The 26,224-nt window shown below is 48.2% G+C and overlaps 1 protein-coding gene across 1 annotated transcript in view; it reads left to right on the forward strand.

Annotated features, from left to right (window-relative positions):
* EHD4 (EH domain containing 4) overlaps window positions 1-25,415 on the forward strand; it is an 81,634-nt gene extending 56,219 nt beyond the window's left edge. Inside the window, exons 4-6 of the mRNA XM_070424678.1 lie at window positions 4,791-5,203; window positions 15,325-15,489; window positions 22,959-25,415. Of these exons, the coding sequence (XP_070280779.1) occupies window positions 4,791-5,203; window positions 15,325-15,489; window positions 22,959-23,495 (1,115 nt within the window). The 3' untranslated portion in view covers window positions 23,496-25,415. The remainder of the gene's footprint in view (window positions 1-4,790; window positions 5,204-15,324; window positions 15,490-22,958) is intronic.
* Window positions 25,416-26,224: the final 809 nt, after the last annotated feature.

Consider the following 26,224-nt stretch of genomic DNA (forward strand, 5'->3'; position numbering starts at 1 on the left):
CCTTACTGAGTACAGTGTATACCCTGCGTTTTCCCAGCCAGCGTGCTTATACACTGGACTTTCCTACGCCAGGAAGTATCTGCGATAGAATCATGGATTTATTTTAGGTGTGACCTGGGGTCTTTAAAACCAACTTGTAAAACTCCATCCATTTCACAAGCAAGAAAAAGGAAGGTCACTGGGCCGTTGTGAGCCCTCGAGCTCTATTTATAAAGCATGAGCGCCTCTCTGCACGGACAGTGTCTTCTACTCTATTTTCTGAGCACCAGTCCCCTTGCTTGGCTCATGCTTCATTGCATTGTCACCTTTACGCTAATTAATTTTGTTTCTCTCCATGGTTGCAGACTATACTTTGCCAAACTAGACATCCTTCAACAAATATTTATTGCACCTCCCACCGTGGACCAGGCACTGGACACAAATATTTTAAAAATAACTAGTAGATAACATTTTGGAGAGCTTTCTAGGTGCCAAGATGAAATGCTTCCACATATGTTAACTCCACAGCCCCATGAGGTATGTGGATACTATTAGTAGCTCCATTTTCCAGATGAGGAAAGGAGGCACAGAGAGGTTAAGCAACTTGCCCACGTCTCAGAACTAGTGAGTAATGGAGCCAGGATTAGGTCCCAGGCAGCCTGAGTCCAAAGCCCACACTGAGAACCACTGTCTTGTGCAACCATGAGGAAGACATGTCCCTGCAGTTAAAGATTTATGGTCTAATAAGAGAGCCCCATCCATCCATCCAATGATAACACACTGTAAAGGGCTGTGATAGGAGCGTAGCAAAGGGCTCTGGGAGCTCAAAAGAGGGAGTTGAGTCCACCTGCAGCCGGAGAGGGAGCAGAAGCAATAGTAGTTGCTCATACTGATTGAAAGGTTACGACACCTCAACACTATATTGAGCACATTAAAGGCATTTTCTCATGAAATCACTCACTAACCTGATTTTACAGATGAGAAAATGGGGGCTTAAAGAAGTTAAGTAGCATATGACTTAATCAAGGCTCGCCCACGTGCTTTGAAGAATGAGGAAGATTTAGGCTAGATTTATAGGTCCTAAACCAGAGGGGAAGGGCTTGCCAGGGCCAAAGCCCAGCATTGAGCAATGATAGTGGAGCTTTCATGAATTTTTAAATCCATCTTCAAATAAACAGATTCAAAGTCTGTGTTTCCTCAATTCCATGATGCACCATCAAACCATCTATTGGTAACTTTTTATAATAAAAAGAAACTACTTTAAATGTGTTTTGTTTTGCTGACCAACTATAACATAGACATATCTGCAATCCACGCCTTAGTATTCAGTCTAAGGCAGTGGTTCTCAAACTGTACCAGGCATCGAACTCAAACACATGGATTTGGATTCTGTGTTTCTGGGGAGGGGCTGGGAGTCTCCGTTTTAGCAGGCCTCTTACTTGATCCTAATGCAAGGCCACATTTGAGAATCAGTGGTCTCTAGGTCACTGTTTTCCTTCTGCATTTATTCAGGCAGATTAAACATCATAAATTAAATCATTTCTTAAGAATCAGCCAGAACTTTTTGGTAGATAGGTATTCGGTGCCCATCTTATATCATGAAGATAGAAGAATTGAGCAAAACTATTCAGCCTTAAAAACGAAGGAAATTCTGACACATTCTACAACATAGCTGCACCTTGAGGACATTACGTTAAAGTGAAGTAAGCCAGTCACGGAAAGACAGTGCTGCACAGAGTTCCAGTTTGGGAAGAAGAAAAGAATTCTGAGGGGTGGGTGGTAGTGGTGGTTGCACAACCACGTGAATGTGCTTAATGCCAATAAATAATAATAAATAAAAACTGGGGTGAGGGATTGAGTAAACCAGCCTTTCTCAGCTTTGATAATTCTGTTTTCTTCTGAAACACTGATTTCTTCACCTTTGATTGTGATGCCTGATGTCTGACAAATGATACTTTTGCACCTGCTCAGTGACAAACACCCATCTACCTACCTGTACTACTCAAACCTTGTTAAGCTCTCATTGTTATTTTAAAACAAGAGAATATGTACATGCAGCCATTCCTCCAGAGATGAGTAATGGTTCACTTATAATAAACTCACATCTGGTACTTCAGTGCCCTGTAACTTTTTATTGTACCAAAGCATTGAAATAAAGTGTTTTTTAAAAAACATCAAAAGTAACTATTAGGAACCCAAATTTAAGTTAAAGCTTAAACACATGTGGTGCTATGAGGGCCAACCCCGCAAGCCAGGGGACCCTCGGAGGAAGAGACGCTGGCTGCTTGGCTGACCTTGCGTGTGCACCTGTGGTGACAGTTATGGGAGTGGCACGTTTCCTTCGGTACTGATTGTAAGAAGCAGGCAGAAGTCAAATGGGGGGCGGGGGGGGGGGGGATTATTTACCAGTCACGGCCCTTGGTAGCACAGCAAAGAAGCTGATTCTGGCTAACTTAAGCAGGAAATGCATTTTTCTAAAAGATCAGGTTGTTCACAGAATTAATTGGAGAACGAGGCTCAAAAACTAGCGTAGGAAGCCACCACACTATAAATGAAGTCTCATTCTCTCTTCTCCCTGTGTCTGCATCATTCCCTCAAGATTCAGTAATTCGCTGTTGTGGGAGGCGATGATGGTCTGATTCTAGACCTCCTGTGCCCTACCTGCTATGATGAGGCAAGGGCCTGTCTGCCACACCTGCAGCTGCTTTGGCCCATAAAGAACCTCCCAACCCTAACCGAAAGGGTGTTCAGAAAAATGCACATTGTGCACCCAACACACATCTTCTTTGCCCTGTTTCTGAACCTCCAGTTACCTGATTTTGGTCACAGAGGAGACCAAGGGAGAGAGTGTTTGGGTCAGAGAGAGGCCAATCATCCCTACTGGAAAAGCACGTTCACAGGCAGGTTCTTCCGGTGGGCGGGTCCAAGGTGTCTTCCCTGCGGCTCCTGGGAACAGCGCCTCATTCATATGCTGATCCACCACCAGGACCTGGGGCTCTCTGGCCCACAAGCCAGTCCCCAGTGACAGAACCACTTACTCTTATCTTGGGAGACAGTTTGTTCTGGCCTCACAGGGAAAGAATTCAGAGTGAAAACTTGACTCTGAGTCTTTACATGCTGCTGTGTGACCCATTCAATGGGTTTTTTATTTTCCTCTGTTCTACACTAGCTGCTGACAGGAATGACAGTAAGCGTGGGCCCGCATTCTGAGGAATACCTTTGTTCTGTCGTCCCCAGGGAATCAGGAGTGAGGCAGAATAGAGAAGTGAACCTCCTGACCCGGAGCACACAGACGGGTGCTGACGATAAATACCGCCTTCGGGCAGCAGTTTCCTCGGGGAGGAGGTTGAGTCAAGGGCTTGGGGACGGGTGCACAGGCGGCTTCAGCATTGCTGAACATTTGGGTTTTATATTAAAAATGTGTCTGGATCGGTTTGCTCGTTCAACGACTCCCCTTACGCCTGCTCTTCAAATGTCATGGGAACTTTAGTGCATGGAGTCCCTTTATTTCTGCCTAATAGATCATTGCCCTCTAGACACTTTCTCATCATCTTACATTCCTCCCTCCCAGTATCCCAAAATGGGTGTGAACATTTTTATATTTCTGCTGCAGTATGCATCCATAGGCAATTGAGTATTGCTTTGTTTTGTTTTTGCATTTTACCTGAATGTTATTAAACTGTACATATCCTTTTGAAACTGATTTTTTTGTTTTTACTCACCAGTTTTTTGGAGATTGGCCTGTGTTGACAAGTAAAAATCTAGTTCATCCTCAGTGCTGTATGGTATTTTGTTATATAAATAATCTAGGCTTATGTTATGATTCTCTAGACTGGTATGCGTTTGGAAGTTTTCAAAATCTAAAACAAGAGACACAAGCACTAAAGTAGGAGTTAAGAAAGGTGCCATCCGGGCTCTGAATGGCTGCACTGACTCTGATTCTGAAGCTAATCAGATTGAGATTAAAAATAAATCTCCTCTAATTAGCTTTTTTGCGGGACTCTGTTCCCTGGGGAAATCCTGAAAGTCTTGACCACAGGCTGAGAGGAGTGTTGATTTAACTGCATGATTTGAAGTGTATTGGTATGTGGCCAAAGCAAACTAAACAGAACTTGTGGTGGGCCTAGCCACTTTAAAAAAAGAAATTGGCAAGAGACCATTTCATAGAATGGCTGTGAGACATAATTTTTTTTAAAATGTAACATTCTTAAGATATAAATAGTCCAAATGATAAATATTGGTCACAATTTCAGCCAGCCCAACCTTTGACCTCCTTAACACTCTTAAAAACTTGGGTCAAGAAAAGGCAATTCCTCTCTTGTTGTGCTTACTGGACACCCGCTGGGTCTCCAGGTGGCCAACAGGTTTTTTTTCTTCTCCATCTCTGGTACTATCAGAAAAGTGAGAAGCTGAGAGAAGTAGGAGCTTTTGACCCATGGCCTGCGGTTTTATAGAGCCATTGATCAATTTTTCCATTGATCCAAGGACTGTGCTAGGTGAAATAAGAGACTTGTGAGGACTCAATGAAACTTCAGATGTGGAAGTAAGCAATGCCCAATGTGACTGTGAGCCTCTTTCTAATCCCTATTTCTTCCCACAGAAGGGCTCCTGGGAGCACCAGCATTAATGAGATGCACTCAATCCAGGGGCCCTATTTGAAGTGATTTTCAGGTCCAGGCCTCCACTGCCTCCAGCTTGGAGACGGGTCCTCTCCCTGGCACTGCTGGAGAACCAGTGACTCCCAGACTCTCGTTACATGTGTCTCCCACACGCAGCAGTGGCTGTACTGACGTGCTCCTCTCTCCACCTAGGGTACGACTTCTGCCAGGTCCTGCAGTGGTTCGCTGAGCGGGTCGACAGGATCATCTTGCTCTTTGACGCTCACAAACTGGACATCTCGGACGAGTTCTCTGAGGCCATCAAGGCCTTCCGGGGCCAGGACGACAAGATCCGCGTGGTGCTGAACAAGGCCGACCAAGTGGACACGCAGCAGCTGATGCGTGTCTACGGGGCCCTCATGTGGTCCCTGGGCAAAGTCATCAACACGCCCGAGGTGCTACGCGTCTACATCGGCTCCTTCTGGGCGCAGCCCCTGCAGAACACTGACAACCGCCGGCTCTTCGAGGCCGAGGCCCAGGACCTCTTCAGAGATATCCAGAGCCTCCCCCAGAAGGCAGCGGTGCGCAAGCTCAACGACCTCATCAAGCGAGCGAGGCTGGCCAAGGTAAGCAGCACAGTCCCCGCACCAGCCTCAAGCAGGGGACTCTTCCCGCTCTCTGAGAGAAAGGGGGGTGCCCCATCCCAGGAGACTTAGGGAATGAACTTGTCAGAGGTTAGAAGAGACCCTTGAGATCGGTGCCCTGTTTGAATTCTGGCTCCTAGCTCTCTAACCTTGGGCAAATGGCTTAACCCAGCCGTGGGCAAACTACGGCCCTCAGGCCGGATCCGGCCCGTTTGAAATGAATAAAACTAAAAAAAAAAAAAAGACCGTACCCTTTTACGTAATGATGTTTACTTTGAATTTATATTAGTTCACACAAACACTCCATCCATGCTTTTGTTCCGGCCCTCCGGTCCAGTTTAAGAACCCATTGTGGCCCTCGAGTCAAAAAGTTTGCCCACCCCTGGCTTAACCTCTCCAAACTGTTTTCTAATCTGTAAAATGGAGCGAAGAAGAGCACGTCACAGGTGTTAGTGACCTGTTGGCATTCGGTATTTCTCTTCTCCAGTGGATACAGCCGGACTTAACCGTCAGGGTACATGATACCCAACATTATTTTCTAATCAAGGCTGGAAAATCATGTCATAGTCTTTGCAGATTTCAAGATTTTTTTTCGAAATACTTTTAAATGCACATGGGCATATTTAATTTACCTGTCATTGTTGAGAGCCTAGTGACTCAAGATGCAGCTGTATTCGGTCATATAAAGAAATAAAAGCTGAGCCCAGCCGGTGTGGCTCAGTTGGTTGGGCATCGTCCTGTGTACCAGGAGGTTGTCAGTTCAATTCCTGGTCAAGGCTCAATCCCCTGTAGGCAGCCGGTCGATGTTTCTCTCTCATCAATGTTTATATATCTCTCTCACCCTCTCCCTTTTTCTCTCTGAAATCAATAAAAACATTTAAAAAGAAATAAAGAGCCGAGAGCTCACTGGGAGTGCCAAGCACGTGGGACTTTTTGCCACCCTTGAGCATTTGCCGCCCTCTGCATGGGCCAGTGTGGCCTGGGTCTAGAGAGGCACAAAATCCTGCCTTGGACAGACACCAGGAATAACGGAGGCCGGTGTAGATGGGGGCAGGGAGCAGTCCACTTGCTGAGTTTACTTCTAGGAAAAAAGCTTGTCTTCCTTTTTTCTTCCTGAGAATAGTGCTGGCTTGTTCCTTCTTATAAACATGTTTAAAGTACAGCTGATCCAGCCGAGCTTCTCAGTGCCAGTGCGCTCGGGGGGCAGCGCCAAGCTGTGCAGGGGCCGGGAAACACTCCCGGGCGGGTAAGAAGGAGAGCTCGGCACGGTGGCCTGCGGTGCCATCCTCTTTACACCATCTGCAGTTGTATGGCCATTTGTGAACTTGTTGTTGCTTAAATGGACCCGGAGTCACCTGAGTTTTTCTTTTTGCCGTATTTATGTTTCTTAAAAATACTCTTAGATTTTGGTACATTCATCTTTATTCTCTTTATCTAGTCTTCCTTTTGCAAGTCAGCCCTTGCAGAAGGCCTGCCGTGTTTCAGAAGCATTGTGGTCTGCATTGAATGTGTTATTTCGTCTGATCCAGTCAGTAATTGCACAGTCAGGCGCTATCTTCATTTCTCCTGCTAAAGGGAGCTAAAGCTCAGAGAGGTGAAGCCACTTGCCCAAGGCTTCGTAGCCTGTAAGTTGCAACCCCAGTCAGTCTGACTCCTTGGCCTGGAAAGTGTTCACCTAAAATCCAGCGTGGACGGCATTCGTTGCTCCTCAATAAGTGTCCTTGCTTTCTGCGCTGATCTGCCACTGTTTATTCTATAAAATTCTCCACCCACAGAAACCTACAAAAGTTCAGAGGTTTATCGAGCTGACATTTTGAAAACCTGCGAAAGGTATTCAGATGTCACCTAGGAGGTGTCAGATCTGAGTTGGGGTATGAAGTGTGTCTATTTATAGAACACCATAATGAGGCAGAATTCATGACGCATCCAAAAATAAACAAGGATGTTACTGTCCTGCCAGTTCCGTGGAGATCAAACTCGAGATGTCACGAAGATGGCATTTGAATAATATGAAACATGGCACTCTGACCAAAGAACTCTTGAAACTTAATGATTTCCTGGCTTTTTCTATTTATGCATTTTTTCCACAGCTCTGTTTCACATAACAGCAAACCTTGGAGTGGGTTTTTGGTTAGCCTCAGAGATCGCACATCTCATGGTGTCAGTAGACGTCATTCTCTGGAGAGTGTCCACAATCTCAGATGCAGTTGAGGTTTGTCTCATGATTCTTTAAAGTAAGCTACTTGGGGAAAGACCCAGAAAGCATTTAGAAAATATAATTGAGTTGTATTCAGCTATGATTCAAATAGCCAAATTAAAAAATGAGGCTCTTACAAACCTGAGGTGATAGTGTTTTATGGGGTAAATGCACAAAAGTAAAAAATCAAGGCCTGTTCACGAGCAGACCTCACCCTTTATAACACATTGCCCCAGAATAGGAAAGGTTCCTGCCCACTTGGAGATCTTTGCTCAACAAAACAATGAGTCAACATTTGAGGAAGGAACAACTAAAAATGAGAAGGAAAAGGAGAGACCAGTGATTTTGGGGATTCACTATAGTTCTGCAGAATTTAGTTTCATCTTCAAAGCGTGTTCTCTTCTTGGTCACGTGTAATGTACAGAGCCCAGCTTTCTGGTTCGTCTGTCAGTTCCTTTTGTGGAGAAGTTAGACATTTTGAACTTCACCAAAGGGACCCAGGTTAAGGTGTATGAGTCACTCCATAGTAGGTGATGATGGTCCACCATTGGGGCTTTTAAAAATAGCTCAGTCGTCAGCCCCAAGCTGCTGTGGGGGTATATGTCAGTGCTTGAACCCGTATAGGGAAGCCTGTCTCTTTGAAGGTTGACCTCAAGTGGCTGGGTGGTCCCCTCAAGTCCCCTTTAAGCTGTTCAGAATCACATGACCATCAGTGCCAGCTTTGATTTCAACAGAACAGCCAACCTCCTGCTCAAATGGGAACCTGTCAGCTGCTTTTCTCTGCCTCTTGCAGTCTCACACTTGATGACCCCGTGGTTCATCTTTGGGTATTTGTGAACAGAATTTCTTATATCATCATAAGCCCCCTTTAAAAATGTGCTGATCCCCTGATGTTAAGTGCTCTTTGCAAGGCTCCAGCTGGGCCTACAAAGGCGCAGGTCTCCACCAGGTCGTGTCAAAGCTTGCAGATGAGGTTGCACAGTGTAGAATCACGTTTTTCCAGACTAACTTTCCTCAAACTGCTTCCGGTATCCAAATTCCATGAGCACTTCCATTCCTACTGACCATGAGCACGGGAAGCTTCCAGTCTCGCTGCTGGGGGTTGTCCTTCAAGCCCAGGTGGATGTATCCAGTATCAGTCTGAGTACATGCTTCTCAGTCTTGGGTGTATATGAACACTTGCCACTGGGCACAATTAACGAGGTTGCGGCAGAGTCTGTATGTGAACTATCAATTCATGTTCATTTTAAGGGAAGACATCTTTCTGCTCATTGAGTTATTAGCCCAGAGAAAAAGTGACATTTGGGCTTTTCCACTTTTATACAATGAAATAAATGGGTGAATTGGACAAGCTAAGACTGTTCAAAAGCCCCCAGGGTTCAATGTCCTTCACTTGTGAATAAGGCACTTGGGACCCAAATTCACCATATCACTATTTAAATATGGAGAGTTTATTAATTATTCAATAAGAACTAAATAGCCACGAGCCTTCTCTGGCATTGCTACCTCCAGCTGTTGGACTTTGACCATTAATCAATAACAAGTAACATTTTACTCCTCTTTCTAATGGACAGAGTACCTTCAAGTCTTAATAACAACCCTCCCTTGTGAGGTAAGGGTTGTAATTTCCAAATTGCAAATGAGCAAACGGAGGCTGGGGATTAGCCATCTCTCCTGGAGCTGCTCAGGGAGCGGCAGTGGTGGCAGGGCCCGACCCCGCCTTCCAGTGCGTGGTCTGCCCTACCTCCCTCTCTCCTCCCTCTGCCCCCTTCTCATTCCCATATATCTTCTTCTTAATGAGTTTTCTCTCATTATGAAGAACAAAAGGTGTCAGACTGTTTCCACCTCCTTCCACGGGGACCACCACCTGGTCTGGCCCTCCATCTGCCATTTCTTTGGAGACACACCTTTGACACGTAAGGGCTTTTGTTGATGTTGACTGTGGATTTCAGCCATCCCAGCTGTGCCCTCTGTTTACCAAGAGGCCTTAGAAATGTACAGGGTGCCATCCTGCCAGAAGATTGCAGTCTTTACCCACATTGTGTCCATAGTGTTGTGTGTCATATCTGTTTCTTGTGTGTCGAAGGGAAGAGTAAATGACCTTCCAAATGAGTTAGGAATAATCAGAAGTCAAACCTCAAAGTTTCCCACACTGTTGTTCTATAGGACCCAATTCATTTTGAATTCCAGATCTTCAACAGCTTCAGTAACTTTTTTAATTCATACTCATAGAAAGCAATTCTATAAGAATGAGGCAGTTGAATGGTGGTATCAACTCTCCATCCCCTAACTAGCTGGGTGACCTTGAGTAAAGTCATATGAATTTCCTGGAACCAGGTGTTCACTTCCATATAGGGGGTCCCTTCCAGATTTAATACTCCATGATTCTAAGGATTATAATTTACCTCATAACTTGATAAGCTCCTTAGGGGTGGGGCCCATTCATGGAATCTGACCCTGGTTATTGTCTCAGGATGCCCAGGAAAGGGCAGGAGGGGGGTGGTCATTCAGAGACAGCACAATAGGAAATTTCCACAAAACAGGCCAGTGGAACTTCCTAGAAGTGGAGGTTGAGGCTGAGAGTCTCCTGCAGCATGAGTCGGCCACCTGAGGGTCATGACTCAGGTAGCACCAGGCAGGTGGGGGGGGGGGGGGGGGGAGGGAGTTGAGGACTGGCACAAAAACTGCCCCAGTTATCTCAGAGCCCTGAGGCCTGGTGTCTGAAGGTGGCCCATTATTCAGCAGCCTCAGTCATCAGCCATTGAACAGCATGAGGGCTGAGCTCAGGGAGCAGGTGCCAGGCATTGGGTGGTAGGTGCACATCACCCACAGTTCAGCCCAGGTAGAGCAGGCTCCTGGGTACCAGGAAGTGCTCAGGAACAGAGTGCCAACCCTAGAGGGCCAGGGGCTGGGTGGGGAGTCAGCCTTCCCTGAGCAGGGACCTGGAAGCTCTGAGGTACCTCAATAGTAGATGGTGAGAGGGTCTTAGGGGGCCCTCCAAGTCCTTCAGGGCTACACAGGGCCCTCCCCCGCTCCATCCAAACCGAGTCAGGCATCACTACCCAAGACAAGGAAATTACTAGTCTTACCACTTACTCATCATATCCTCAGGAATGCAGTTAAAGCCCATTGTTCTAAATTAAAGATTCCAAACTTTGGGTTTCTCTATCTCAAAGAATTGTGTAAATATTGTAAGTAGTGTTAATTTGAAAAATAACTAAATAAACAAGTTTACTAGTGACAGAAAGTTTAGAATCATCTCTCCCAACCTATACTTGTAGCAGTAGCCAGACAGCACAATGGGTGCTTATGTAAAAATGGCCTTCATAGGGATGGAGAAGTTGGCATTGTCTGGTTTGAGCATGCCAGTGTTTGCACTGTGCAGTTATTTTAGTGTTTGGGTCTTAGCTGAGTGGTTTTGGCTGTGCCAAGTGTGTGTCCATGCACAGAGGCCCTCGGTTGAACCATGGGACTTATCTACTTACTTCCTTTATTTAATTTCCATTCTTCCACAAGATTACAGAAGAAGTCTGTTTTCTTTAATAGGATTTTCCATAGCTACATAGTCATTTTTTGTTTTGTAATCACCACTCTGTTTTTCATCCTTTCTTATTTTAGTTATTTTCTTGACTTCTAAATTACTCTGTAGAATTCTAGATACACAAAGAGAACTTTTCTAAAGAACATTTCTTAATGTCCTGAAGTTGGAACTCAGTGGAAAAGTGCAAACGTTAAGGAAGGTGGTGCCCCAGCCAAGCAGGATTCACCTCCCAGGTACTAGTCATGTCTGCAACCCCCATGTGGTCAGGGTTTCTGGGCTCCCCCTCGTGTATTGGGGGTCCCTCTCTCGGACCGAGCTTCTGCTGTCCAGCCTGGGCCCAGGCAGCTGGTCCTGTGCAGAAATGACCTGTGGAGATCTCGGGGTCTACACTGTTCACAGGAAGGTTATGGGAATCCTCATCTCACTGCTCACTGGGCACACGTTTCTGTGAAGATCAGCCATTTACTCAGCTTCAGTTTCATTTCCTGGTGCTCTTGGGCACTGGCCCTATGAAACTATTTTTTTCTCCTTTATTATTGAGGGTATTACAGATGTCCCCTCCCCCCCCCCCCATAACCCCCCTTTACCCAGATATGCCCCACCCCAGACCTTCACCACCCTATTGTCTGTGTCCGTGGGTTATGCATATATGCATATAAGTTCTTTGATTAATCTCTTCTTGCCCTCCCCTCTCCCCTTCCCTCTGAAATTCTCCAGTCTGTTCCATGTTTCTATACCTCTGGTTCTATTTTATTGATCAGGTGATTTTGTTCATTAGATTCTTTGTTTATTTTGAGTTTTAGATTCAATTGTTGATAGATATGTATTTATTGCCATTTTATTATTCTTTTTTTTTTTTCTTTTTTTAAAGAAGACACTTTAACATTTCATGTAATACTGGTTTGGTGGTGATGAACTCCTTTAGCTTTTTCTTGTCTGTGAAACTCTTTATATGACCTTCAATTCTAAATGATAGCTTTGCTGGGTAGAGTAATCTTGGTTTTAGGTCCTTGCTTTTCATCACTTCGAATATTTCTTGACACTTCCTTCTGGCCTGCTAAGTTTCTGTTGAAAAATCAGCTGACAGTTGTATGGGCAACTTGTAGGTAACTAACTGCTTTTCTCTTGATGCTTTTAAGATTCTCTCTTAGTTTTTTACCTTTGGCATTTTAATTATGATGTATCTTGGTGTGGGCCTTTTGGGTTCCTCTTGTTTGGGACTCTGCACTTCCTGGACTTGTAAGTCTATTTCTTTCACCAGGTAAGGGAAGCTTTCTGTCATTACTTTTTCAAATAGGTTTTCAATTTCTTGCTCCCTCTCTTCTCCTTCTGGTACCCCTGTGATACAAATGTTGGTACGCTTGAAATTGTCCCAGCGGCTCCTTACACTATCTTCATATTCTTGGATTCTTTTTTCTTTTTGCTGTGCTGATTTGGTGTTTTTTGCTTCCTCATATTCCAAATCACTGATTTGATACTTGGCATTCTCTACTCTGTTGTTGCTTCCCTGTAAATTATTCTTCATTTCAGTTAATGTATCCTTCATTTCTGACTGGTCCTTTTTCATGCCGTTGATGTTCTCTATAAGTTCCTTGAAGTTGTCACTAAGTACCTTGAAGATCTCATTAAGTTCCTTGAGCATCCTTGTAACCATTGTTCTGTATCTGGTAGTTTGCTTGCTTCCATTTTATTTAGTTTTTTTTCTGGAGATTTCTTCTGTTCTTTCATTTGCAACCTGTTTCTTTGTCTCCCCGTTTTGGCTGCTTCCCTGTGTTTGTTTCTGTGCATTGGTTAGAGCTGCTATGTCTCCTGGAATTGGTAGAGTGGCCTTGTGTAGTAGGTGTCCTGTAGGACCCAGTGGCTCAGTCTCCCCAGTAACTGGAGCTGGGCATTCTAAGTGCAGCCCTCTGTGGTCTGTGTGCCCTGTCCTGTTGTAGTTGAGCCTTGCTTATTGTTGGCATACTGAGCAGGATTGACCCCCCCCCCCCCCAGGCCAATCGGCTGTGCAGACCAGCTGCAACTATAGCAAAAGAGCTGCTGTGCAGGAGACACCCCCATAGAGCAGGACTTGCTTCAGTGGGGCTTTGGTGCTCTCAGAGTCTTCCCCTTGAATGTGTCACTTATGGATGTGGTAGGGTTGTAATCTGGCATTGTCTGAAGCTGACCACAGGATGCACTGGTTCTGGGGCCTCACAGAAGGTGCAAAGTCAGCCACTGCCTGTATCTTGCCTTGGGCCACAAGCTATAGAGAGACCTGCAGATGGTTGCTACTTGTATTGGGCTTGGAGATGTCCAGGAGAGGCCAAGTTGTGAACCAAGGCAGGCTTCTGCTAGTTCCAGGCCTGGGGCCTCTTATTGAGAGGTATGGGGCACACCGAGGCCAGCTGCTGCTTGTTTCAGAGATTTTAGAAAAGTCTGAAGCCTGGGCTAGGACAGGTTATTCATATGGAAAGACCACTGCCAACAACTTGGGTGGGGCTGCAAATTGGGTAGAGTAGGGTGTCAGGGAGTCACCAGGGCCAGGCAAACAGTGTGAGCCAGGTTAATGGAAATTCAGATATGGCACCTGCTTGTCAGCTTTCTGGCTTGAGGGAAGTCCAAACACTTTTATCTGGGAAAATCTGCCTCTGAGTTCTTGCTCTGATGCCACACAATTTAGTTCCTCCCTGTATGCTCCTGGATCCTTTCAAGCTGCACTGGAGCTCAAAGGGAATTAGTCCAAATAAGTCTGTGCATGGGCCCTTTAAGAGGAACTGCCTGGGACTCCCACATACTCCATATCACTCAGTCACAATCCCCACTAGTTTTTACAGCCTCAAGTTATGGGGACTTCTCTTCCCTGCACTGGAACTCTGAGCTGAGGTGTTTGGTGTGGAGCTGGGACCCCTTGTTCCTCATGTAGACCTCCACAGCCAAGATATTTCTCCGGATTAAAAACAGGCCACTTATGGGTCTTGGATCAGCCCATTCCACATCTCCACCCTTCCTATCAGTCTCAATATGGCTGCTGCTTCTTTTTTAAAAATATATTTTATTGATTTTTTTACAGAGAGGAAGGGAGAGGGATAGAGAGTTAGAAACATCAATGAGAGAGAAACATCGACCAGCTGCCTCCTGCACACCTCCTACTGGGGATGTGCCTGCAACCAAGGTACATGCCCTTGACCGGTATCGAACCTGGGACCTTTCAATCCACAGGCCGACACTTTATCCACTGAGCCAAATTGGCCAGGGCGGCTTCTTCTTTAATTCTCTAGTTGTAGGACTTCCATTCAGCCAGATTTCAGGCAGTTCTGAATGATGGATGTTCTTTTGTTTAGTTGTAATTTTGATATAGCTGTGGGAGGATGAGAGTGCTACATTTACCTATGCCTCCATCTTGACCGGAAGCCTTAGTATCTGAAACTCTCTTTAGGTCTTCTGGTTAATCACCAGAACTAAGATCTTTCTCACCCAGGCCCCACCCATCCCACTCACTCCCCATGGAACAGCCAATCAGAGGCACAACTGAACTATGGCTATAGAATTTCCCCATGTCAGTTGCCCTTCCTCAGGGATGCTATTTAGGACAGGGTTCCAAGAGAAATCTGTGCAAGCCCACCTCGCCCCCACCCATACGCAGCCAGGCATCATCAGCCCTGGAAAGCAGGGAGCTCTCGGCATTATTCCTGTCTCCCTGCTCTCCCAGAGCCATCATTAGCACAGTACTAGGACAGCAGTCCTTCTAAATCCTCCATCAGCTCCGAGTTCCCTAGGCAGAGTCTAAATGCAGCCCACCTTCCCCACCTCTAAGCCTGCGCTGCATCTTCATACTCGGCACTGCCCCAAGTATGGCCCAGCATGTTGCCTCCACACCTCCATCCATGCTCTTTCCTCCCCCAGACTGCCACATCCCTCCCCTCGCCCACACACCCTACCTGTTTATCAAGGCCCAACTCAGATGTCACCTCTTCCCTGAATCTGTCCTCCCACAGTCTGTATCTGCCACATTCCACATCCCAAGATCTTTTTTCACCTCTTTCCTCTCCTGACCCTTAACAGTGGGGTTTTCTCTGCTCACTTTCCCCGAGTGGTCTCATCCACTCCCGTGGCTCTGCTACCACCTCAAGTCCCGCTCTAAAACCCATTGTCCAGGTCGCTCTCCCTTCCACTCACCCTGAGACAGCTCCCCTATATACCTCATATACCTCACATTCTACACATCCAGAACCAGGCTATAATCTCCCCGTCTTTGCCCTCCTCTGGTCCCGAGGACCATGGCTCTGCGTGGGTGCCTGCTGTGTGTTGTGATGCATATAAGATGCCCTCTTGTTTGTCCTGGTGCACTTCTGAATGGCACATCCTCACTGACATGTACCCTTTCAGGTACACGCCTACATCATCAGCCACCTGAAAAAGGAGATGCCAAGTGTTTTTGGAAAGGAAAACAAGAAAAGAGAGCTTATCGACAGGTTGCCAGAAATCTACATTCAGCTGCAGCGAGAATACCAGATTTCTGCAGGGGACTTCCCGGAGGTCAAGGCAATGCAGGTACTGGGCGCCCGTTACAGCGTCTTGGGGGGGGGGGGGGGGGGCGGGGGGACGAGGCACTGCCATCTTGTCCGGCTGGTCACAGGGTACACATGGTTCATGGTTTAGGATGGAGGAGAATGCAATGAATTCACCTTCCTTGTGGTGATCCATGATAACAGGCTGCTGTGAATAAGGCAGGAGTTGCCTGCCTCCTGAAACATTTAAACAAAAGGGGACACAGTCCAGGAAGTTAAGTTCACATGAAAAAATTATCTGAGCCACCCTCTCAGGCTCTGTTCACTGTTGTTTTGACATTGAGATGACACCTGTTTTTTGGAATCCCAGAACTGTAAGGGAATCAGAGCTGGGAGTGACCTTGGAGGTCACCCAGGCTGCCCCTCCAGCCAGCGCTGTCCGGCACTGCCCTGCGATGTGGGATTACGTGTTCAGGCAGCGTCATTGCTGCAGGCTCAGGAGGCATCAGAGGCATGGGGCTCTGTGGACATGCTGGGCATCTCTGGACACAGCGAGACATGCTCACTGAGGATTTTGTTAAATGTGCGTGTTGGGCAGCCTTTGGCCGGATTTCAGGGTCCCCCTGAGTTGTGTGTGGGCAGCCCCAGATGAGCCCGAGTGGGTGCTGCATTCAGCCATCTTGGCCCAACCAGTGTGCCCACCGCGCACAGTGGTTTTAGGTAAACATATCAATGCCGACCACATCCTTCCAAGCCAGGGAGACAGGCCCTTGCACTGGACAGGAAGATGGTCCTCATTGAGCCAGGCTGCCCATCTTCCAGTCCAGTGAGGGACCTGGCTACCCTGGAGGCCACAGTCCTTTGGAAGGTGAGCAGTACACGTTGAGATGACTGCAGCCGCTAGCCAATAACGTGAGCAGGCGAGGCAGGCCAGGTGGTCGCTGCCCTGGGGGAACACTGGAAGCTGGAAATCTATAAAGTCCCCTGGTTTTCCAATTTCGGTTCAAACTTTCAAAGAATACTGCATAGGCCAGATAGAGGATACCTTCCTGCTGGCTGTGCCCCAAGGCACAGAGAAAGAACACGGAGTGGGAGTGCGCAGTATACAGTGCACATGGGAAGAGGGGTAGGTTACACTCACTGTTGCCATGGCAGGGCTCAGAAGAGAGTATCTGCAATACAAAATCTGGTCAAATGGGACTTAGCTGACTTCAGAATCAATACAGAAATATCTGCGTTCTTCCATAAATGAAATAATTATTCCTGTACTCAGAAGACGAATTGCTTTTTATCTGGTCACAAGATGGCTAATTTTAGGGGCCTCTTGGAGCAACTTCCTGAGCAGATTCCACTTGCACACCCTTGGTTTATGCGCTGCACCCCATGACCAGCTGAAGGACAACTGATTCTTGGCGTCCTTCAGAAATTTTTGAAGGGAAATTGGCTTTTGACTGCTCTGAAAACTGCACACTATAGCCCAATGGGGCTTCTGCGGCTCATTAGCCTAGTGAGGCTACCACAACGCCCCACTCACAAGAAGATGCTGCTCCCCAGACCTGAGGCACCACTGAGCCACCGGGGCTGCTGCAAGCCCCCCTACCCAGGCCTCCCACCTATCCCCCAGTGACCTCCCTTAACATAGGGAGCAAACTAGGACTACTTTAGCCTGAGCCTGCCGGGTCAGAGCTGGGGCAGAAGGGCAGTCCCTGGGGAAGAAACAAGGAAGCCATATGCCCCCTCACCTCAGGTCTCTGGAGAAGACACAGCCCAGTTAGATGGACAGTTTAGGAAGGGCCCAAACTTTCTCTGAGGACCCTGGGGGTCAGGCCCCATACAGGTGCCTTAGCACCTTCAATGGACACCTGAGTGCCCTAGGACTGGGATCAAGGAGTCCCACCTGACAGGTGCCCCATTCACCTGTGTTCACTCATTCATTCACCTAAGGAATATTAAGCCTACTGTGACCAGGCACTTTTCTAGGCCCCAGAATAAATCAACAAACAAAAATGAACAAATGGCAAATATCTCTGTCCCTGTGGTGTATACATTATGGATTATGGTATCTGCCACTGTGACTATGGTTGGCAGTAAAACTTTTGGCAGCAAAGCTTATTTTGGGGACATGTGCTCCTTGTTACAAGTGATGTTGTGTTCATTGCCTGCAACTCCATGAGGCCAGTGACCCATGTCCTGTTCACCACCATATCCCCAGCACCTGGCATGTAGCAGGTGCTCAGTGAATATATGTTGAGTGAGTTCATCGTTAAGTTAGTGTATGCTTATGTCCAAACCTATAGAAAATTTTGTAAGTGTTTATTTCAGCAAAAAAAAAAACTGAAGACCAGCCAGAAGCAAAATCTCAAAGGATTGAGCAAATGCTTCAAAAATGGCAGTTTTGCCGTTCTTTTTATACATTTAGAAATAAAGGAGAAAATGTAAGGAAGGTTACATACAATCCATTGCTGGTAAGTTGGGGAGGCAGCAGAAGGCAAAGCAGGGAAATCTGTAGGACTGGATAAAAAGTGAAATAGATACATACTTCTTTTACAGTGGGAGGTACAGGATGCTTATCACTTCACATTTACAGTAAATAGAGATGGTCCGAGGCAACAAGATAACAATAAGGCGTTTCCTGGTGCAGGTGGTTATGCCTCCTCCGAGGGGTCTGAAAAGACAGTTATTGACATTCTTAAGGGCATGTTATCCCAGATGCACAAAACAATGGGCGGGGCTCACTTGTGGCACAAATTAACCTTTTATTAAGGCATCGATAGGCGCAGAGTGTGCCTGTGCACTGTGACATGCCCAGCGAGGAATTTGTGAGTAGACATCCTGTGTGGTCCCTCTGGTCACTGTGCTTGGCAGGGTTGCTGCATCGCCTCTGTTTTCCTCACATGTAAATCATAGCAAGCCCTAGGCTGGTGACTTTCTCAGACCCTGGCCCAGCCCTGACTGATGCTCACCGGGCTTACAGACCCACAGTTCCCAGAGCAACTCCCTGGAAGCGGGAATAGGCTTCCTCCTTGGGAAGCTAGCTGGGCCCTGATCACACCACCCCAGGCCTTCAGGGACCCCCAGGAAACAAGGCAGGCCTGGAGCCTGTAAGGTGTGCTTCAGGCTAGATTTCTGTCACCCAGGAAGCCTGTGGGGGCAGGGCTCACAGTGTGGGCCAGGGCCTCTGTCATCCCTGAGTCTCTTGAGTCTGACATCCTCTACAGCTCAGGCATTCGACCTCACCTTAACCTCATCCAGGACAGGGCTTAAGCTTGGCAATGACTTTATTAAGATCTTTGCACATCTCAGGGTCACTCAGCGCTCCCGATGCCAGCTCTGAGTCTCTGTTCTCCCAGTGCTCTCATAAACCAAGCTGGTCTGGTTGACTCTTAGCCATAAAGAGTCAAGTGCATTTTGAAGGCTTCTGCCTGCTGCTGGGAGGTACTGTGACCTCCTGGTGAGCGGCCTGTGCCCACCCTTCCCTTTGGGAAGGAACCTGATTTACCACACTGATGTGTCCATACTGGCAAACAAGGAGAACACTGGCGAGACCACCTTCACTGCTGCCTCAGTGGTCCTCCGAGGAGAATTTGGCCCCACAGCTGAGGAGTTGGCAGCATTTCAACAGCAGAGGGCAGCAGAGCCATCCCATCTGCTCAGATCTCTGGATTCGAAAACGGCTTTTGGTGAACATTGGGAGTGAGTGGGCCAGGGACAGCGTATGGAGACGGGGCTGGGCACTGACCATTGTGTCTGGGAGGGGCTGTCCTGGGCTTGGTGGCTTTGACAGGTGTGATTGTTGATGAGTTGATCTTTAAATTCCCCGGGGTGCATTCATCCCATTGAAAAGACTTCTGTTCTGGAGCCACCCTAGCGGCAGGGAGGGCAGTGGTTTAATCTCTACCCCACACTCCCTGGTCAGGCCTGGGGGCGGGCCATGTGGGGTTTGTTTCCTGTGTGCCCGCTGCTGCTGCTGCTGCTGCTTCCTGCCCACCCCCACAGTATGTGGCCATTTCCCCTTGCCAGCTTTCCAGAGGTTTGCAGTCTGGATGCACATCCCCTGCAGGAGGGTGGAAAGTTTGGGCGGACACCACCCTCCTTTGTCTGCCTGGCCAGACACAGAGCTCTGTGTGTGCTCAGGGCTCAGGCTCATTCATGAGGAAATAGGGTAGGTATCTGTGCACCCGGGGAATGTGGGCTTGTTTGCCGCTGCAGCACTGGGATTTTTGTGTAGGCTGCCTGCTCTCCTCCTGAGCTTTCTTGTCTCAGTGCCCTTGGCTGACTGAGATGTTGGGGTGCCATACAGGTGTCCACAGACTGTCAGGGAGGATAATGTCAGCCCAGCCCAATGAGACCTACAGCTGCAGAGTTGCTAAGAGTGTTGGAGGTGCCTCTCTAGAGATAATGTCAGACTCTAGCTTTCCGTTCTGTCCCCTCCACCGTCTAAAGCTAAGGGCTCTGCTTCAAAATGAACCACTGCCCTGCCAGTATTCCCTAGAGCAGCGGTCGCCAACCTTTCGGACCTCATGGACCACCAGTGGTCCGCGGACCACCGGTTGGCAACCACTGCCCTAGAGACCACAGTTTTGCTTCTCCATTGGAAACCGCCTAAACATCCAACTACATGGGACAAGGTGAATGACAAGGGCTCAGCTATAAACTCAGTATTCTATAGCTATTAAGGTTAAGGTTATACATCAGGCTGATTCCGGGGTTCAGCCAGCCTCGCTAAGTATGGAAGCACTGCCCAGGACAAAGCAATTCTGCGTAGGCGGGAGGCAGATTCTTTTGTTGGTTGGTTGGTGGGTTGGTTGGTCTTGGAGTATTGCTTTTATTTTTTGTTTTAGCTTCTGACATTTAAGGAAATGTCTGTCAAAACACTAGCTGAACACAGACTAAGAAACGGATTTCAGTGAATGCAGTCTGTGCAAAATATAGTTTGGGAAAATTACACACAAAAAAAAGTTTGTATAAAATTAATATTATGGAACAATATAATACATTATTTCTTTAAAATACAAGTTATTTAACAGTGTGGTCTTATTTTAGTTAGAGTGTGTGTGTGTGTGTTTATAAAAATGGCTGGAAATGCATGTCCCAAAATATTAGCAGCTTATTGCTGGGTGATGGGATCATAAGTGATTTAAATTTTTTATTTTTGTTTTCTGGTCCCCTCCACCCCCCATAATCCTATATAATAAAGAGCTAATATGCAAATAGTCATCACACTCTCATGCTGCCATAAGGGCTCAGACACTCAACACTGGGGAGAGAGGAATGGGGACCAGCCAGGCACAAATGAGCTCATGAGAGAGGAATGGGGACCAGCCAAGCTGCAGCCCGGGAGAGGGACAAGCCGCCTGCCCCGCGATCCCGGGCGCCTGTGGCCCGGGTGAAGCCACCCACCCATGGTCCCCTGCGGCTGCGGCTAGCCCAGGTGAAGCCGGCCCGGGTCCTGGGTGCCTGCAGCTGGCCAGAGGGAGGGAAGCCTGAGTCCCAGGTGCCTGCGACTGGCCAGAGGAGGGAGTCCTGGGTCCCGGGTGCGGGGCGAGGCAGAGGTGGTTAAGGGTGATCAGGCCAGCAGGGGAGCAGTTAGGGGTGATCAGGCAGGTAGGGGAGCAGTTAGCGATCAAGCAGGCAGGCAGAGGTGGTTAGGGGTGATCAGGCAGGCAGAGGTGGTTAGGGGTGATCAGGCAGGCAGAGGGGTTAGGGGCGATCAGGCAGGCAGGCAGGCGAGTGGTTAGAAGCCAGTGGTCCCAGATTGTGAGAGGCAGTTGGACATCCCCCAAGGGGTCCCGGATTGGAGAGGGTGCAGGCCGGGCTGAGGGACCCCCCACCCCCATGCACGAATTTCATGCACTGGGCCTCTAGTACTTACAGTAAATGTATGATATTTGTGATAGCTCAAAGTTTTATTTTTTCTAATGGCCTACTGCATTACTTCTGCCACGAACAGTCAGGTGTGAAGGTTTGTGAAACCTCCTTTCCTTGAGTCTCCCTGCCTCATCTCCCAGACATGGCGCACTGGCCCTCTAGAGTCGTCCCAACAGAACTGCTTCACAGAGAAGCCATATAAAAACTGCCATCCCTGGAATTTCCTGCATTTACTTGACAAAACTGCTGTTGAAGACATTTTTCACTGGATCTTTGAGGCCCCTTATACAAGGCCCTGGGTAACCACCTCACCATTCAGGACAAGAGAAAGCTTGTAATGAACAGGTGGCTTCTCCCTTGGACAATGAGGGGGTGTGATCCTTGACCCCCCCACCCCCCCGCCGGCCCCGACTCAGTGGGGGGCAGCTGAGGGGCAGTCGCTTTTCTCTCCTCAGTTGTCTGATGTGTTCATTCCCAACCTCTCTCTCTTAATTACTTGGCTTTTCCCTTTTTTATGACTTCTATTTTGTGATAACATTTTCACTATAAGCTAGGTCAACCCTTTTTGCAATTAGACAGGAACAGAGATACTTAAATGTCCTTCCTCTATTACAACACAGGCCCCTGAAGGTATGGACTGGCTTTTCCTATTTATATCCCCAGGCCCTAAAACAGGGCCTGGCACATAACAAATGGCCAATAAATGTTGGATGGATGGATGGATGGATGGACGGATGCATGGATGGATGCATGGATGGATGGATGGATGGATGGATGGATGGATGGACAGATGCATGGATGGATGCATGGATGGATGGATGGATGAGTAACCAAAGAGAGCCAAGGTAGGAGGAATGCTTCTGCACAGCCATCCGGGCACCATGGTTGGCTCCTGTCCCGCCAGGTAATTATCATGGTGTCCCTGGAGCCTGTGCTCCTGCCGCTCCGACTGCTGACGGCCAGTTCTCCTGGGAGGAGCTGAGACCGCCTGACTTGACGAGCATATTGGCTGGATTTATAATCGCCCTTCCCATCCTCCTCTGTTCCCTCTTACCAGTTTCAACTTTTACTTATTTGTACCCTAAACTACATTTTTAAAAGCTAATCCAAAAATAGTGTCCTTAATTGTTTTACTAAATAAGTCCCTCTCCACGGCGTCATGTCACAGCACAAGGAGCACTAGTCAAAGCAGGAGGCACGGGCTCTTGTCTTGACTCCGCCAGGACGCCCCGTGTGCTCTCTGTAACACACGGCATTATGCTGTCCTTGCTTGCTCCCAGCATTGTTGTGAAGGTCAACCGAGGTATGTGGTAAGAGATGAAATGCTGAGTCTCTGAGGGCTCAAAAGGCAGGGTGAGGGAAGGTTGTCAGCCCTGAGGGATCGCTGTCAGTCATACCACCGCAGCCAGCAGGGATGAGCTACTGTAGCGAAGCGTGGCATCCCATGCATCATATTTCTTGTTCTAAAAGCCAGTCCTGTGTCTGGTGAGTTTGGATGTGGGGACCCCACCAGAGAGAGCCCTGGAACAGGCCCGGGTACGGAGTGTGTGCTTTAAGGGAGAACTCCCCTCCCTCAGCTCCCCTCTCCTCTTTGCTTTCAGAGGATCGGGCATGTCACTAAGTCTGTGGTTTCTCCTTTTGCAGGAACAGCTTGAGAGCTACGACTTCACCAAATTCCACTCGCTGAAGCCCAAGCTGATCGAGGCCGTGGACAACATGCTGACCAGTAAGATCTCGTCCCTGATGAACCTCATCAGCCAGGAGGAGCTGAACACGCCCATGCAGCTCGTGCAGGGCGGCGCCTTCGATGGCACCTCCGAGGGCCCCTTCAACCAGGGCTACGGGGAGGGCGCCAAGGAGGGCGCCGACGAGGAGGAGTGGGTGGTGGCCAAAGACAAGCCCGTCTACGATGAGCTCTTCTACGCCCTGTCGCCCATCAATGGCAAGATATCAGGCGTCAACGCCAAGAAGGAGATGGTGACCTCCAAGCTGCCCAACAGCGTCCTGGGCAAGATCTGGAAGCTGGCCGACTGTGACTGCGACGGCATGCTGGACGAGGAGGAGTTCGCGCTGGCCAAGCACCTCATCAAGATCAAGCTGGACGGCTACGAGCTGCCCAACAGCCTGCCTCCCCACCTGGTGCCTCCCTCTCACAGGAAGTCCTTTCAGAAGGCTGACTGAGGGGCGGGCCACCCGCAGGGCAGGCAGTGCAGGGTGGGGCTCCTGGGACTGGGGCCTGAGGTCCTTGCTGCCACCGACTCACTGAGTGACCCCAAGAAAGGCACTGCCCTCTCTGCCTCAGTTTCCCCATCTGTAGAATGGGGAGGGCAGACATTGGACACTAGATGAGGTCCTTTCACCTCTACAATTCCCTGAGTTTTTATTAAAATACTGGGGGGAGGTGGGTAAGGAGATTGTAATGGTGGAAAAGAAATGGAAATTGACCAAAGAGTACTCAGAATCCTGGAGAGACGTAAGTGTGGGGGGTGGGCTTGCTGGAGCCCCAGGAGATTGTGGTGTGAGCTGGGGCTTCCCTGGACCACTCATCATCATAAACCTGTTTGCCCTGTGGGAGCAAAGATGATCTTGTTTGTTTCCTTATATATTTAGAGGTGGGGGGGGGGGGGGGGAGGATAGGGCAGAGAGGGTTTCTGTTCTCTCTAAACTGTCTACCAAAGAGAAGGCGATTGGTGCCCACGGTTTGAAAGCAGGGTAGTGTCTGTGCCCCGTGCCTTCTGCAGCCCCGAGCAGAACAGGCAGCTGGCCGCAGACGGCGTCTGTCCCAGCATCACGCTCACTGGCCCTCCCAGCACCCACCCCCGGGCCTTCCCCGCCAAGTTGTATTTGGTTAGGAACTTGGAATTAATTAGGAATTAATAATTCGTTTTATTAGCCCCAGCAAGATTTCAAGTCATGTTGGAGTCTTAAAGATTAGCTTTTCTTACTGGTCTGTCCAATAATTTGTAGCAAAGTCTATTTATCGTACTTAAACTACAGTGAGGAAAAGAGGTGGTTCTCCCCAGTTGTCCCATAGCCTTGTTACATGCCCCAGGGCTCCTTGGTCAGCGGCAGGATTTAAATTCAGCAAATTGTGTCTCAGTGAGCACAGAGTCCGGGCCTGCGGACACGGGAATGAGAAGCCAGCCTGCCCGGCTGTCAGGGAGAAGAGATCGTTCTACTAGCCTTAGATACAATTTTTTTTTTTTTTCTTAGATACAATTTTTATTTTAATTTTTTAAAGGAATTTTTATTATGTCTAGGTTTTTGTTTTTGGTTTTTTTTTCTTATAGGATAAAAGCCTTTATACAGAAACAGGATGGAACCTTTCATATAAAGCCTTTTCTTCAAAAAGCTGTGTGGCTTGTATCATGAATGCCCATCACGAGGCAGGATTTGGGCAGGCCCGTATCTAGCGGCTCCTTGAGGGTCTCTCCCAGGTGCCCCATCAGCCCCTCTGGACCGTGCACTTGGGCCCTGTGTCGGGTGGAGGTGTTAATGATCGCCTCCACCCTCCCTGCCATGTGGGCGCTGGCTCGGCCCAGGGCCGTTCACCATGACTTAGGCAGTAAAGGAGAGAGACGCAAAATAATGACGGCGTGGCCGCAGGGCAGGGGCCCTGCCAGCACCAGACATGCGTGAAATCAGAGCAGCCCCACCTGAGCCTCCCAAAGCCACATGGTGTGTTTTTTTCTGATGTCACCTGTGACATCAGGGTCAGAACTGCAGGCTTAAGAGAAATGTTTTACTTCAGAGAAGCATGCGTCCAGATGCCAGCCCTCACGCTCCCTAGCTTGCTGTCTCAATAATTTTGTTTTAAGAGAAATAAATGCATAGCATGGTTTTTATTCTTACTGAGCACTTTAAAATTAATTAGACACAGAAAGGGGACGGTTACAATTCCTGCTGTATTATGAGCAGAGTTCTGTGAATGCATGGGGACTGCCCACCTGTGTAGCACTGAGAGCGGAGAGAGAGCTCAATCGTCCACAGGTTCAGAGATGCCAGGGTTAGCCGATTTTCCATCCAGAATTATCTTGCTGCTTTAACTCTACTGAATTGTCACATATAAAGATAAATATATACACATATATGTCACATAAATATGTATTTTTGAACTTGTCAATGTGTACATATGTAGATATGGCCAAAGGTTGTGTATGTAGAGACATGTAAGAAAAGTGTTTTAGGGAGCCAATGGACTCAGGTTTCTGTGTGGATGGAAACGGATGGTATTGTGACCCCTACCCCATGCCCTCAGGGGGAGAGCATCCGACAGCTGAATCCTTTCCCTGCTGAGGAAAAAAAGGGGGGAAATCGTGTGACCCTTTTTTCTTAATATCTTCTCTTCCCACATGAAGTCATTGGAATTGACTGGAAAGAAAAACACTGGGAAACGTTAGGGATGGCCCCCAAGTGAGAAACCATATCCTCCCAGGACTGGCACAGAGTTCCTTTAATTGTGTCTGAAACATCCATTATCCCCACCCCCAACCCCACGCAGCAGGGCAGGGGGACAGGAAGGCCTGTCCACCTCCACCGACCTTCTTGCCGTCCCACGCCACCCCAATTCTCAAAGTTCCCCTCCCCAGAGTGTTTACAGGTGGTTGGGAGGGTGGCAGTAGGTAAACTCTAGCTCTCAGAACTATCTTCGTGTTCCCCATGGTTCCACAAGAGAAAATCTGGTTTGTACACAGCACATGATACCACATAACACAGACCTCTGCAGTCTGGCATTTGTCGGGGGGATGAAGACTTGAGCCTCTTCCCAGTTGTGAGCCTGCTACGAGGCCCTCCGCACCATCTGTAAAGGACCCGCACCGAGACCTGCCCGGCTCCCCAGCTCTGTCCCACGTGCGGGCGGCCACCTGCCTCAGCCTCCGGCTCCAGCCCAGCATCTCCCCGTTCTCCCC

This window comes from Myotis yumanensis, unplaced genomic scaffold (genome assembly GCF_028538775.1).
Source record: "Myotis yumanensis isolate MYYU_CA2020_CCGP unplaced genomic scaffold, mMyoYum1.0.hap1 SCAF_1, whole genome shotgun sequence".
NCBI lineage: Eukaryota > Metazoa > Chordata > Mammalia > Chiroptera > Vespertilionidae > Myotis > Myotis yumanensis.